Genomic DNA, 14,195 nt, shown 5'->3' on the forward strand with positions numbered 1-14,195 from the left:
TATACCAGTAATATAGATCACATAACGGTCACAGACTCAAACCCAGCGGCTTCCCCAATTCAGTGGCTGGCACACGAACACCACAACCTGTGAACTAAACTTGCTGTGCTCCACTCTGCCAGCAATCGGTGTCAGCAAAGGCAACAGAATCACGTCTCCACAAAACGAAACCGCTTTAGTACAGATATGCTTATTTAATTAAATGACATTTCCCCAGACGCACCCACCCTCCATGATATGTCATCCATCCAAATATCGGACGGAACAGAAACTGATTGCCATTCTTGGATTTCCAATTCGCTAGCGAATCGCGGGCTTACTTGTTTAATTCAGAGTGAGGCCCATGTGGCATAGGATGTTGTGTGCGATGGCCATTTACCATAACCACTGCATTTTTAGCAAATTTAAGGGAATCGTCATTCCATTGTTCCCTTTTAAATGGTGTCTGCTTAAATTGAAAGTGCAACTGAGAGAGTGGATCTGTAGTGACCTCAAAGGGCGTGGTTTCATATCATTCCGCCGCAGTGCTGGGTGATGACGTCCCATCATTCGCTGCTCCAGGATTCGCCACATCACTTCAAGGAGCCGCGTAACCGCTCTCAGCCATCTCTGTACACGGCATAGATACAGCTTGGGATGTATTTTCCCCATCCATTAATAGGCCCAATCTTTGTTTAGGAGTGGATTAAGTAAACCGCATTTACTATCGGACCAATCTCACCTGAGTATCACTGGGAAAGGTGGAGTTGGAAGGACCGCCACCATTAGCTTTTTTAGTGATCCTTCACACGCAGTGAATTAGGAGGCAGACCTGTATGAGCGAGTATCCCCGTGAACACAGGTCAGATTGGTCTTAACTGTTGCGGTAACATGAAACAGCGAGCAACAATGGAGATGTTACTGCCGGTATCCATGAGGGCTGGTACCATATATCCATTTACAATTACCACTCCTGTCTACAGCTTTGATAAGGGATTAGCCAGAGCACATCACCCCTCTCTCTCTGTACCAGCACTTGCCACCAAGCAAAAGATGCGGCAATGTAATCGGTGGCTTCAGCGCTTGCTCCAATTGGTGATGACTAAGTGTAAGGTTAGGGACACACAATGGTTGGGTTTTATACTAACATTGCCCGGTTCTCCCAGAGTGTGAAGCTGCCCAATTCTTTTCAATGGCCTCTATGAGATTGACCATGGTTTTTAAATAATCATCCCCAGGCTTGCGGGACGAGATATTCAGGCAGTGCGTTCAGTAAGACAAAACAGGCCAGTTGTTCAATCACCTGAAGGGCGTTGTTTTCATTTAGCCATAGCCAGCACCCGAATTTCGCCCATAGGCGCTCTGGGTCAAACTTTCACCCTAATATTTTCCTTGCCTGCTGTGGCAGGGCTTCGATACCTTTTGAAAGGTGTTTGTGGGGCATGGAAGGGCAAACACCTCCTCCAAGAGGCCATAACAAACCTCCTGTACTTCCCCTGTCCATCATGGCTGTATTCTGTTGGCCCCCTTCACACTCTCCCTGTGGACTGTATTACATACTGACCACTGGGATGGAGCTTGCACCTGGTCCTCCTGACCCCGCGACCCACACCCTGTGCTTGGCCACTTGGGTATGGTACTCTCCCACCTGGATCCTGTATATGTATGTATATGTTTTTATGTGTATATATATATGTATACAGTATATATGTGTATATGTATATACAGTACTGTGAAAAAATGCTGTAAACAAAGAATGCTTTCAAAAATGGAAGTGTTAATCATTTTATTTTCATCAATCAACAAAATGCAGTGAATGAACAAAAGAGAAATCTAAATCAAATCAATATTTGGTTTGACCACCCTTTGCCTTCAAAACCGCATCAATTCTTCTAGGTACACTTGCACACAGTTTTTGAAGGAACTCTGCTGGTAGGTTGTTCCAAACATCTTGGAGAACTAACCACAGATCTTCTGTGGATGTAGGCTTCCACACATCCTTCAGTCTCTTCATGTAATCCTAGACACACTCGATGATGTTGAGATCAGGGCTCTGTGGGGGCCATACCATCACTTCCAGGACTTCTTGTTCTTCTTAACGCTGAAGATAGTTCTTAATGACTTTGGTTGTATGTTTGAGGTCATTGTCCTGCTGCAGAATAAATTTGGGGCCAATCATACGCCTCCCTGATGGTATTGCATGATGGATAAGTATCTGCCTGTATTTCTCAGCCTTGAGAACACCATTAATCCTGACCAAATCTCCAACTCCATTTGCAGAAATGCAGCCCCAAACGTTCAAGGAACCTCCACCATGCTTCACTGTTGCCTGCAGACACTCATTATTGTACAGCTGTCCAGTCCTTCAACAAACAAACTGCCTTCTGCTACAGCCAAATATTTCAAATTTTGACTCATCAGTCCAGAGCACATGCTGCCATTTTTCTGCACCCCAGTTCCTATGTTTTCGTGCATACTTGAGTCGCTTGGCCTTGTTTCCACGTCGGAGGTATGGCTTTTTGGCTGCAACTCTTCCATGAAGACCACTTCTGGCCAGACTTCTCCGGACAGTAGATGGGTATACCTGGGTCCCACTGGTTTCTGCCAGTTCTGAGCTGATGGCACCGCTGGACATCTTCTGATTTCGAAGGGTAATAAGCTTGATGTGTCTTTCATCTGCTGCACTAAGTTTCCTTGGCCGACCACTGCATCTACGATCCTCAACGTTGCCCGTTTCTTTGTGCTTCTTCAAAAGAGCTTGAACAGCACATCTTGAAACCCCAGTCTGCTTTGAAATCTTTGTCTGGGAGAGACATTGCTGATGCAGTACAACTACCTTGTGTCTTGTTGCTGTGCTCAATCTTGCCATGACACGAAACTGTCTTCCACAACCTTACCTTGGTAGCAGAGTTTGGCTGTTCCTCACCCAGTTTTAAGCCTCCTACACAGCTGTTTGTTTCAGTTAATGACTGTGTTTCAACCTACGTGTGACATTGATGATCATTAGCACCTGTTTGGTATAATTGGTTGATCATACACCTGACTATAATCCTACAAAATCCTTGACTTTGTGCAAGTGTACCTATAAGAATTGATGCTTGTTTGAAGGCAAAAGGTAGTAACACCAAATATTGATTTGATTTAGATTTTTGCATTTTGTAAATTGATAACAATAAACAATCATTATTTATATTTCTGAAAGCATTCTTTGTTTACAGCATTTTTTCACACCTGCCTAAAACTTTTGCACAGTACTATGTATATGTATATATATATATGTGTGTATGTATATATGTGTAATATACAGTGCCCTCCACAATTATTGGCACCCCTGGTTAAGATGTATTCTTAGGCTTGTAATAAATTATTTTTTTTCCCCCAAAAAATATAGGCTCACAACACAAAAAAGAGAAAAATCCAATGTTTAATTGAAGTGCATTTATTCATTGGGGGAAAAATCCCACATTAAGAAATACATTTTTTACATGAAATCATGTGTGCCACAATTATTGGCATCCCTAACAATTCCTATAAAATAAATGTAATTGAAGCGTTTTTGTAATTTCTAGTTTAGTTTTTAAAGTTGATCAGAGTAAATTGGACCTTTTAATTAGTAATTAATGACTTCCTGTGTCCCTGGGGTATAAATATGATGCGACACAGAGTCCTATTGCTCTTAGCCACGCTTCAACGTGGGAAAGACAAAAGAACATGCTGTTCAAGTAAGGCAGATGTGTGTCGACTTTCATAAGTCAGGTAATGAGTACAAGAAAATAGCTACTCGCCTAAACCTGCCTATATCTACAGTCAGAGGAATAATAAAGAAGTGTAAAACAACAGGAACAGTGACGAACAAGGCTGGATGAGGACCCAAGTTTATCTTGCTACCACGCACAGTGAGGATGATGGTAAAAGATAAGTAAAAAATTCTCCAAAGCTTACTGTTAGAGAACTTTACCAAAGAGTGGTATCTTGGGTTCACAAAGTCTCCATGACAACCATAAGACGCTATCTCCATGCCAACAAGCTGTTTAGGAGACATGCAAGGAAAAAGCCTTTTCTCACCTACAATCATAAGCGTAAATGTCTGGAGTTTGCTAAGCGGTACTGGGGCTTCAACTGGGACCATGTGCTTTGGTCAGATGAGACTCGAATTGAGTTTTTTGGCAACAAACATTCTAAGTGGGCCTGGCGTGAATCCAAGAATTCGGAAGTATGCGGAAAAGCACCTCATGCCCACTGTAAAGTATGATGGAGGATATGTGGGGCTGTTTCTCTTTCAAAGGCCCTGGGAACCTTGTTAGGGTGTATGGCATCATGAACTCCTTGAAATACCAGGACATTTTAAATCAAAATCTGGTGGCCTCTGCCAGAAAGCTGAAAATGGGTCATCATTGGGTCTTCCAGCAGAATAATGACCCTAAACATATGGCAAAATCTACGCAAAAATGCCTCAGCAGACACAATATGAAGCTTTTTCATGGCCATCTCAGTCCCCAGACCTCAACCCCATTGAAAACCTGTTGGGTGAGCTAAAGAGGAGTGGACCCAGGACTCTGGACGATCTAAAAAGACTGTGCAAAGAGGAATGGTTAAATATCCCTGTCTCTGTATTCTCCAACCTTGTGAAATGTTATAGGAGAAGATTAAGTCCTGTCTTGCTGGCAAAAGGGGGATGTACAAAATATTAACAGCAGGGGTGCCAATAATTGTGGCACACATGATTTCATGTAAAAAAAAACATTTCTTAATGTGTGATATATTTCCCAATGAATAAATGTACTTCAATTAAAGGTTGGATTTTACTCTTTTTTTGTGTTGTGAGCGTATATATGGGGGGGGGGGGGGGGGGGAATTTATTAGAAGCCTAAGAACATATATTAACCAGGGGTGCCAATAATTGTGGAGGGTTATATATATATATATTTATTGTAAAAGACCAAGCCCCAGGCACAGACAGACAGACACCGTACGTCTTAAACACACACGTTTTATTTTCTTCACATGTGGGCGCACGTCTTCCCCGTGACCCACAGGCAATACACAGTCCCAAACAAGCACAAGTCTCACCATAGCAACAATCCTTCTGGCAGCACCACTCCTCCTCAGGCTTAGTCGTCCTCCTCCTCCCGACTCTGGCTCTCTCGAGTGGTGGTGGCTGGCCTTTTTTATACCCCACCCGGAAGTATTCCAGGTGCTTGATCACCTGAACCTAATTGCATTTCCGGGTGGGGCTGAGGAATTGACCAGCCGGGCTGCAGAGTCCATGCAGCTCCCCCTGGCGGCCATCCGAGCCCCCAACCAGGCTGTGGAGGACTCCATCTCCCATGGAGCCATGCGCCCGGTTGGGGAATCATAGTCTGCCAGGGAGGCTGCCACCAATCGTCCCGGGGGAGGTATTGAGCTGTCCATGGTAGCTCCCCCGGAACAGATGCAGTAGGGGTGTCCCTGCCGGGCATGGGACCCGGCTGTCCTTCACATAGCCTCTCCCTCAGATGAGGCTTATGGGGCTCATCGGCCTGCCCCGCGAGGGCCGGTCCTCTCCAGGATAGGGAGTCGGCGTCCTTGGCTCCGCTTTTGCGACCTGTGAAAATATAACCAACAGGTCTGGGGGTGCTGCCCCGACATCCCTGCCACTCGGACGTCCTTACAGGACAACACCACCAGACGTGGCCACCGCGGCCGCAGTTATAGCACGCCCGACCCCCTCCAGTTCGACCGTTGCGGGAGTACAAGCAGGCAGGAAACTCCTGCCCCTTAGCCTTCTCTGCGGAGGGCTTGCGAGGGTTCTGCCCCTCTGCAGCGTAGCCCTCCCTCATCGTTAAACCAACGGGCTTACGCTGCACCTTGTTAGGAGTCTCCGACCTCTTTGTCCAGGTCCCTCTTTTTCTTTTGGGTGTACTGACGGTCTGAGTCCCACTATGGGAAGATGGGAGACCCCGTGCCGTCTGCACCCCTTTAGACGGCTGTAAGATAGGCGCAGGCAGTCGGGGCGGAGTCGTTTGGCAGCCGGCGTTCACCAGCTGCCTCTCCTCATGCTCTTCTGCCACGCTGTCTGTCATCATGGCAGCGTCCTGTGTTGAGGGCAGAGCGGCCTGGCAAGCAGTACTAATTCTCACTGCTGCTGCTGCGCACCGCCCTCCTTCCTGTCCGACCCAGGTTTCACCTACCTGCGGGCTGGAGGGTGACGCCCTACATGTCCGAAGCCATTCAAACAGCGCTCCGCACGGGCCGCCGAGCTTCTTCTCAAGACCCTCCTTCGACTCCTGCAGGACCTGAAACACTTTAAACAAGGACTGCAGAGCTAGGGTGACGGTCTTCACCTCCCCTACAGCCCAGGCCACGTTAATAGTTTCGGTCGGCAGTGGACTTGGGCTCTCCTTGTCCCCTCCCGCCGACTGCGAGCCATCGGTATCCTGTGGATTCTCCGCAGGCTCTTTCGGGCATTCCGGAGGTGTGGGAAGAAGGTTCATCATCCCCGCCTGCCCCTCTTCCTCGGCGGGTGACTGATACATGCCCTCCCCCCTGTTACCTGTGTCAGGGAGCTGCTCCCGCTCCTCTTTCGGGAACACCACGCTGGGAAGCTTGTCCTGGCTCGCCTCCCCCTGGCAATAGCTCACGCTATAGGGGAAACGCATCTCCGCCTCGCTCTCCCCTGAGCTTCTCCACCATCCCTCCACGGACAGACATCGTCCTGCCACTGCCGGGTACTTTGCGGCTCTTCGTCCAAGAGGTAGGCTGACACGAATGCGGAAAACCCTGCCCGCAGCCCGTCGCCTACCTCTGGCTGCAACCCGTGGTGTGGAGCGGTATGGCGGCGTCTGGCAGCCGGCTTCTGTGTCCGCCCAGTTTTCTTCTTCCCCATGTATGCGGTGCCTGCAGCAGCTCCTTGGCGGCCTCAGTTGCGATCTCTCGCGCTGGCTGTGTGTGCCGGCTTGCAGCCCCTGCCGCGTGTGCGCTCCTCGCGCCTCTCGCGCTGTGCTGCGCTGCGCATGCTGGTTTGCAGCTGCCGGCTCCCGCCGCGTGTGTGCGCTTCGCCTTTCTCGCGCTGTGCTGCACGTGCTGGTTTGCAGCTGCCGGATCCCGCTGCGTGTGCGCGCTTCGTTGCGCTGTGCGCTCTGAGCCGTGCGTGCTTGCAGCGTGCACGTGCTGTCGTCTGTTGTGCCGGCCTGTTTTTACAAATTTTTATAAAGGGATCCCCACTTTTTAACAGGTGGAGGGTCCCATCTGGGATGCCATGTAAAAGACCAGGCCCCAGGCACAGACAGACAGAGAGACAACTATGTCTTAAACACACGTTTTATTTTCTTCACCCGTGGGCGCACGTCTTCCCCGTGACCCACAGGCAATACACAGTCCCAAACAAGCACAAGTCTCACCACAGCAACAATCCTTCTGGCAGCACCACTCCTCCTCAGGCTTAGTCGTCCTCCTCCTCCTCCCGACTCTGGCTCTCTCGAGTGGTGGTGGCTGGCCTTTTTTATACCCCACCCGGAAGTATTCCAGGTGCTTGATCACCTGAACCTAATTGCATTTCCGGGTGGGGCTGAGGAATTGACCAGCCGGGCTGCAGAGTCCATGCAGCTCCCCCTGGCGGCCATCCGAGCCCCCAACCAGGCTGTGGAGGACTCCATCTCCCATGGAGCCATGCGCCCGGTTGGGGAATCATCGTCTGCCAGCGAGGCTGCCACCAATCGTCCCGGGGGAGGTATTGAGCTGTCCATGGTAGCTCCCCCGGAACAGATGCAGTAGGGGCGTCACTGCCGGGCATGGGACCCGGCTGTCCTTCACAATATATATATATATATATATATATACACACACACACAGTGGAACCTCGGTTTGCGAGTAACTTGGTTTAGGAGTGTTTTGCAAGACGAGCAAAAATTTTTAATAAATTTTCACTTGATAAACGAGCGAGGTCTTGCAGTACGAGTAGTATTTACTGTATACGCTTTGTCTGCTGAGCGTCATGTGATCACAACTGAGCTGATGGTTCCTCTCTCTCTCTCTCACTGCGGGATTGTGGGCAATTGTCTCCTATTCTCCGTCTGAGTCGGCGCGCCTCACTCATATAGTCAACATCCGTACGAGCGTATAGTGTTTACTACAGCATTAGCATCGTGACTGTGTGTGTGTGTGTGTGTGTGTGTGTGTGTGTGTGTTCGTTCGTGTTCATTCGCGCGCGCGCTGTGACGTGCGAGTCCCCGTCTTGCACCCTAAAACACGAAGCTGAGTCTCAGCACTTTAGCAACACAAGCTTTATTCAGCTTGAAACAGCAACAGCGCGATTATTTATACACAGACACAGCAGTCAGGCAGGGCCCTGCACATTTATAATGTTCCTTGTATCACCCATTGATGGCTGGCGCTTATAGCATGTCCGCGATCTTTTCGGATTCGCTTTTATGGTGAACTGCTACAGCGCTGGGAGACTGTGATTGCTTTGGGACGCTCTTCCGCGTGTCGTCCCGTTGGGTGCAATCCCACAAGAGTTTAGAAACTCACTCACACCAGCCATGATTCTTTTCAAAGGTAAAGTGCAAGTTAATTTGTTTTATGTATTTTTACTTTATATTTTGTATTAATCATTTTTATATGAATAGTTTTGGGTTGTGGAACAAATCATCTGAGTTTCCATTATTTCTTATGAGGAAATTCACTTTGATATACGAGTGCTTTGGACTACAAGCACGTTTCCGGAACGAATTATGCTCGCAAACCGAGGTTCCACTGTGTATATATAATATATAATATATCTATATATATATATATATATCTATATATATATATATATATATATATATATATATATATCTATATCTATATATATATATATATCTATATATATATATATATATCTATATATATATATATATATATCTATATATATAAAATCCCTATGTGCGTCCAGGTGTCCGTGTGTGGGTGTCTTCTGGTGAAGTGCGCATGCGCGGGGCACGGTGCGATGCGCGATGTTACTGTCAGAGAAAGTTAGAGGCGTTTTACGGAAATACAAACCAATATTACTGCGAGAGGAAATTAAAGGTACACAGTACAGTGACGCATATTACAGCCACATACAAGCCAGTATTACTGTCAGAGGAGATTAAAGGCATATTACCGACGCGCATGCCTGTATTATCGCCAGAGAAAATTAAAGGTATATTACGGACGTACAAGCCAGCGGACGTACAAGACGGTATCCTTCAATAAGGGCGTGCACAAAAAGGCAAGCCTCAAAAGGGCGACCTCAATTGGGCGCAGCGAAAAAAGGCGCGTGTAAATTAAGATCTGCACCTTTGTTGCTCTTCACATATTCCAGAGCCATTTGAACTAAATTATCTACGAACGCCTTTATTCGCCGTGCTCAATTGAGGTCGCCCTTTTGAAGCTCGCCTTTTTGTGCGCGCCCTTATTGAATAGAGCCGTACAAGACAGTATTACTGTCACAGAAAATTAAAGACACACAATACACGGCGGCAGCCCACGAAGAATGGTCAGCTCAGCAAGTGAACATCAACAAAAGAAAGGCTGAAAGAAAGAAAAATACGACCGTCAAAAAGAATGAGGTCAAAGTCCCTTGCCATTTAATATAGACTGTACCTACTAATGTTTATGCACTACTGTTCTAGCGCCCGTTATTGTAACAGGCTAAATGACTAGTGATATATATATATATATATATATATATATATATATATATATAAAATCCATCCATCCATCCATCCATTTTCCAGTATGTGTAGTTTTGAGCAGAAGAGTGTAATATAGCCAACCATTTTTCGGAGGTTGGTAGAGCAGTGTAATTTTTCATGTGCTTTCTGGTTAGTTTTGACTTGGATACAAATTTATCTTTTGACTTCACAATTTTACAAATTGCCAACATTTTTGTGCTATTCTTCATTCTGTATAGCTAATTTAAGTTCCTTTTCCTTAACTAAAACATGTTGTCATTGTTTTGTAGGCTCTGCTCTAGCTGCCAGTGTTTGTAAAAAAATTACAGGCCGCCTTACAAGTGCCATAGCCAAGCAAGAAGATGTATCTGTTCAACTTGAAGCCTTAGATATAATGGCAGATATGTTATGCAGGTAAGCAGTTTTTTTTTTTTCTCTGATGTATCAGAATTTTGAATCTTAACTAATTCATGATATGTCAGTTTTAATTTGTAAAATTATAGTCAGGCTTAACACGTTATCTTTTTGTAGACGGATATTTACCAAATATTTTTTTTTTTTTTTGGTCTCATCTGAGATTGTATGCTTCATAATGTAATACCTTAATTTACTGTAAATGATTAAAAGCTGTACTTAATTTGACAAACTATGTTGTATAGAAATGCGGAGTGGTGACTCTGAGGCTAAGGATCTGTGCTGGTATCTAGAAGGTTGCCGGTTTGAATCCCTGTCACTACCAAAAGAGATCCTACTCTGCTGGGCCCTTGAGCAAGACCGTTAACCTGAAATTGCTCCAGGGGCGCTGTACAATGGCTGACCCTGCACTCTGACCCCAAGGGATATGCAAAAACTAACAAATTCCTAATACAAGAAATTGTATAAGGCGAAATAAAAAACAAAAACACCTGTTGATAGTGTAGTGAGCTACTAATGATTTTCTTTGCAACATTTAATGAAAAATTCTGTGAGAATTTATCATTAGTATTGGCTAATAATTGAATTTTCCTTAGAATGGTATGTCGATTGGAAAGGTGACATGACAAAAGCATGCAGGACAGATAATGAAACTTTGCTCATGCAGGTGTCCTTAGCTAAATGTTCTTATTTGGTAGCCACTTTTAACAACTTCTTTTGAAGGCAGTAGCTCTGTACTTTATTACTGTTTCTGACAGGTGCTCTTGTTATAAGTCCTTAATGCTTCATTTTTTGTTTTTTAAGCTCTCATACAGCTTTTTTTTATAAAAAAAAAAAAAAGCATGAGCTGTGAAGCTAACAACGCAATATAGTTTAGAACGTTAAAATAAACTGTGATTGCAGTACCTCTCTCTTTAGAGTGTGCATTTTTTTATATCCTGTGTTGCTCAAGTTTTTCGCTTTTTTGCATGTTCAGCACTTCAGCTGCTAATGCCTTCTGCTAGCATCAGAGTCTTGCATATATGACAACCCATTTCAGCATTTAAAGCCTTCCTTTGAGTAGCTACCTATATAAATAGTTTGAACTAGTTATAATTCAAATGGTAATAAATTAGCCAACTTTAACATCAACTTTTTCTGTTTATATGCAACTAATATAAATTACTCAGTGTGTATTTTGTTATTCTCATAGCATATGTCAAAGTAATTTTTTCATTTTTCTGTCTTTTTCATTAGACAAGGGGGCCTTCTAGTTAATTTTCATCCATCCATTTTGAGCTGTCTACTTCCTCAGCTCACTAGTCCACGTTTGGCAGTAAGGAAAAGAACTATTATTGCATTGGGACACCTTGTTATGAGCTGTGGCAATCTAGTGTTTGTGGACCTCATAGAACACCTGCTAACAGAACTTTCTAAAAATGATACCATGTCTACAACCAGGACATACATACAGTGTACTGCAGCAATCAGCAGACAAGCAGGTCATCGCATAGGTAAGTTAAAAAGGATGCAATGCAGAAATTACTTCTGTGTAACAGAATGTTTAATAACATTTCTTTTTTTTAAACTTGCAGGTGAATATTTAGAGAAGATTATACCACTAGTGGTTAAATTCTGCAATGTTGATGATGATGAGTTAAGGGAGTACTGCATTCAAGCATTTGAATCTTTCGTGAGGAGGTAAACAAAATGTACTTTTTTGTTCTATGAACCCTTGTTTTGCACTCTTAAAATTATTTGTAACCACTTTTAAATCAACAACACACTTATAAAATTGTTCACATAGATGTCCACTGGAGTACTAAGTGACTTTCTTAGGTTCACACAATGAGTAAGTGGTGAACAGTCAGTTTTGATTTACAGTTCTTCTTCATAGTCAACAGGCCACTTAGAATTTTGACTAATGCTGTGTTTCTGCATGCAGATGTTAGAGATTATTTTGTGAAAGAAGAAAAAACAGCTTTTACTTTAAATTATTTGTATCTAATTAATTTGCTCACCTTAATCAGTATTTTGTTATCTGCAAAGAAACAGTATATCATAAATCCTTACATATAGTGCCTCCTTCGTTTGGGAAACTGATCCTCTTTGTGTTTTATATTTTGTATGAAATGTATGGCTCTAATGGCTATTGGTCAAGTCTCTTGTAAAGGTAATAGTCGACTTAAGACCATGTTCGGTTCCGACGGACCGGTCTCAAGCCAATCTCAATGTGAGCGAAACCTTTAATAGCTTCACAGATCCTTTCTTTGTCTGTGTTTTGTTATGTCATCAGTGTGAGCCTCTTCCAGTGTTCAGTGTGTTAACTGTAAAAGGAAGAGTTGTACTGGCAGAGTTTGAGCACTCATTTGTTTTCTGTTTTAACATTTCAACCTGTTAATGATAAACTTTAACAGATCAGTGTGGTTTAATTACCATTTTGTGTCAGTTAGCATGAAGCAGCATATCATGGTTCACAACGCAGAAGCTTCGGAGGTTAAGTGGATTAAAAGCCAGAGCGCAGCAGAACAGCATGTGCGGCGGACACTGGTTACAATGGGACAACTTACAATGGGATAACTTAGTTATATGCAATCGCGTTCGCTTTCTTTCTTTCCACATACTGCTTGATCACCTTTATTTTTGTGTCAAAATAATTTGCCTTTTTCCTGTAATTGTAAGACAAATGTAACTGAATGTAGTTGAAACTTCTGCAGGTAGTAAACTGAGATCGAGATGAACAAATCACGACATATGCAGCTGGCATAGCGAAAGCTGTTATTTTCCTATGAGACACAGTAACCGTCGTAAGTCAAATGGCCGTAAGATGTATAAGTTGACGATTACTTGTATTAAGATCTTCTAAGTCCACATAGAAGTAGAGTATGTTAGAACTGTTTTCTAAATCTTTCTTACTGTGCCTATTACCATATTTCATCGAAAATAAGAACTACTCCGAAAAATAAGCCCTAGCATGATTTTCAGGTTACTCTGTAATATAAGCTCTACCCCAAAAATAAGCCCTAATCAAGATCGTCAGCTGAAAATTAAAGCCCTTAAGGCCAGGTTTATACTTCATGCGACATGACGTGTGCGCCTGTGGACACTACAGCTATGCAAGCATTGTACTGTTTATACTTGTGCGCGTACTTTACGTAAATCTGGAAGATTCCACCAGGTTGCAGAGCGAGATATCATCATGGTGAGAAGACGTTCGGCTTTGCAATGTTTTTTTATTGCCTGAAACAGCCATTACATTCTGATGACACCTTGCCACAATCTCTCTGAAAAGGATGTTTAATGATTACATCTATCAATCCGGGGATGCGCCCATTTCAGCAAGCATCGTGTGCGAGAAAGAAACAAAATCCCTGAGTGGGTCATCAGCTCATTGCAAGCTGAACACAAGCACACACATACACTAGTGTCATTTTAGTGTCACCAAATCCCCAAACCTTCATGTATTTGGACGGAAAACAGAGCACACTGTGGAAACCCACCAGGAAAACATGCAAACTCTACACCAGTGACGTTGACTCCCTGCGAGACAGCAGCGCTACCGTTCTGCCACCATGTCGCCCCCGTATGTGTAATTATTAAGAGCATTCATTATTTAAGTGAAGTTTATCTGTAAAATGTAACATATATAATTTAATGCATTTCATCATGAAAATGATATCAAGTATAAATCTAAGGATTCTAAATGTGCAGAGAGTTGGAATATCTAATTTAATGTGTTCTGTGTAGTGGTCTACTGCTGCTTGCCGCTGCTTGTCAGGTCAGGAGGAAGCCTGAGAAGCACGTAGCGATTAACAACTGAGTCAGTTTTAAGATGACGTTTACGATAGTCTACTTTTACAATGAGTAAACTACGAGATTAAAGATGAAATGTCCACTTTAATCACAATTAGACCTTTTCACAGTGTCCTTAATTTTTTTCTCTGTGGCTCAAATACGCTGCCGTACATTCTAATACTTTTGTGAAGGTGCAACAAAAAGACTGCACAGAAGATAGTATGTGAGACTTTTAAAATATATTGTGTCATTACATTGGGGAATATGTGATGCTTGAATATAAAAGCACCACGAATGCTTTTGTATGTCGGTATTTGCTTCACCACATTGAACCATTCATCAAACGTCGAA

General features: G+C 43.8%; 1 protein-coding gene across 1 annotated transcript in view; it reads left to right on the forward strand.

Annotated features, from left to right (window-relative positions):
• The window catches only part of cand1 (cullin-associated and neddylation-dissociated 1), a 95,046-nt gene that overhangs the window by 56,482 nt on the left and 24,369 nt on the right, over positions 1 to 14,195 (forward strand). Inside the window, exons 4-6 of the mRNA XM_028806955.2 lie at positions 9,947 to 10,070; positions 11,307 to 11,563; positions 11,645 to 11,750. Of these exons, the coding sequence (XP_028662788.1) occupies positions 9,947 to 10,070; positions 11,307 to 11,563; positions 11,645 to 11,750 (487 nt within the window). The remainder of the gene's footprint in view (positions 1 to 9,946; positions 10,071 to 11,306; positions 11,564 to 11,644; positions 11,751 to 14,195) is intronic.

Source organism: Erpetoichthys calabaricus, chromosome 1 (assembly GCF_900747795.2).
Source record: "Erpetoichthys calabaricus chromosome 1, fErpCal1.3, whole genome shotgun sequence".
Taxonomy (NCBI): domain Eukaryota; kingdom Metazoa; phylum Chordata; class Cladistia; order Polypteriformes; family Polypteridae; genus Erpetoichthys; species Erpetoichthys calabaricus.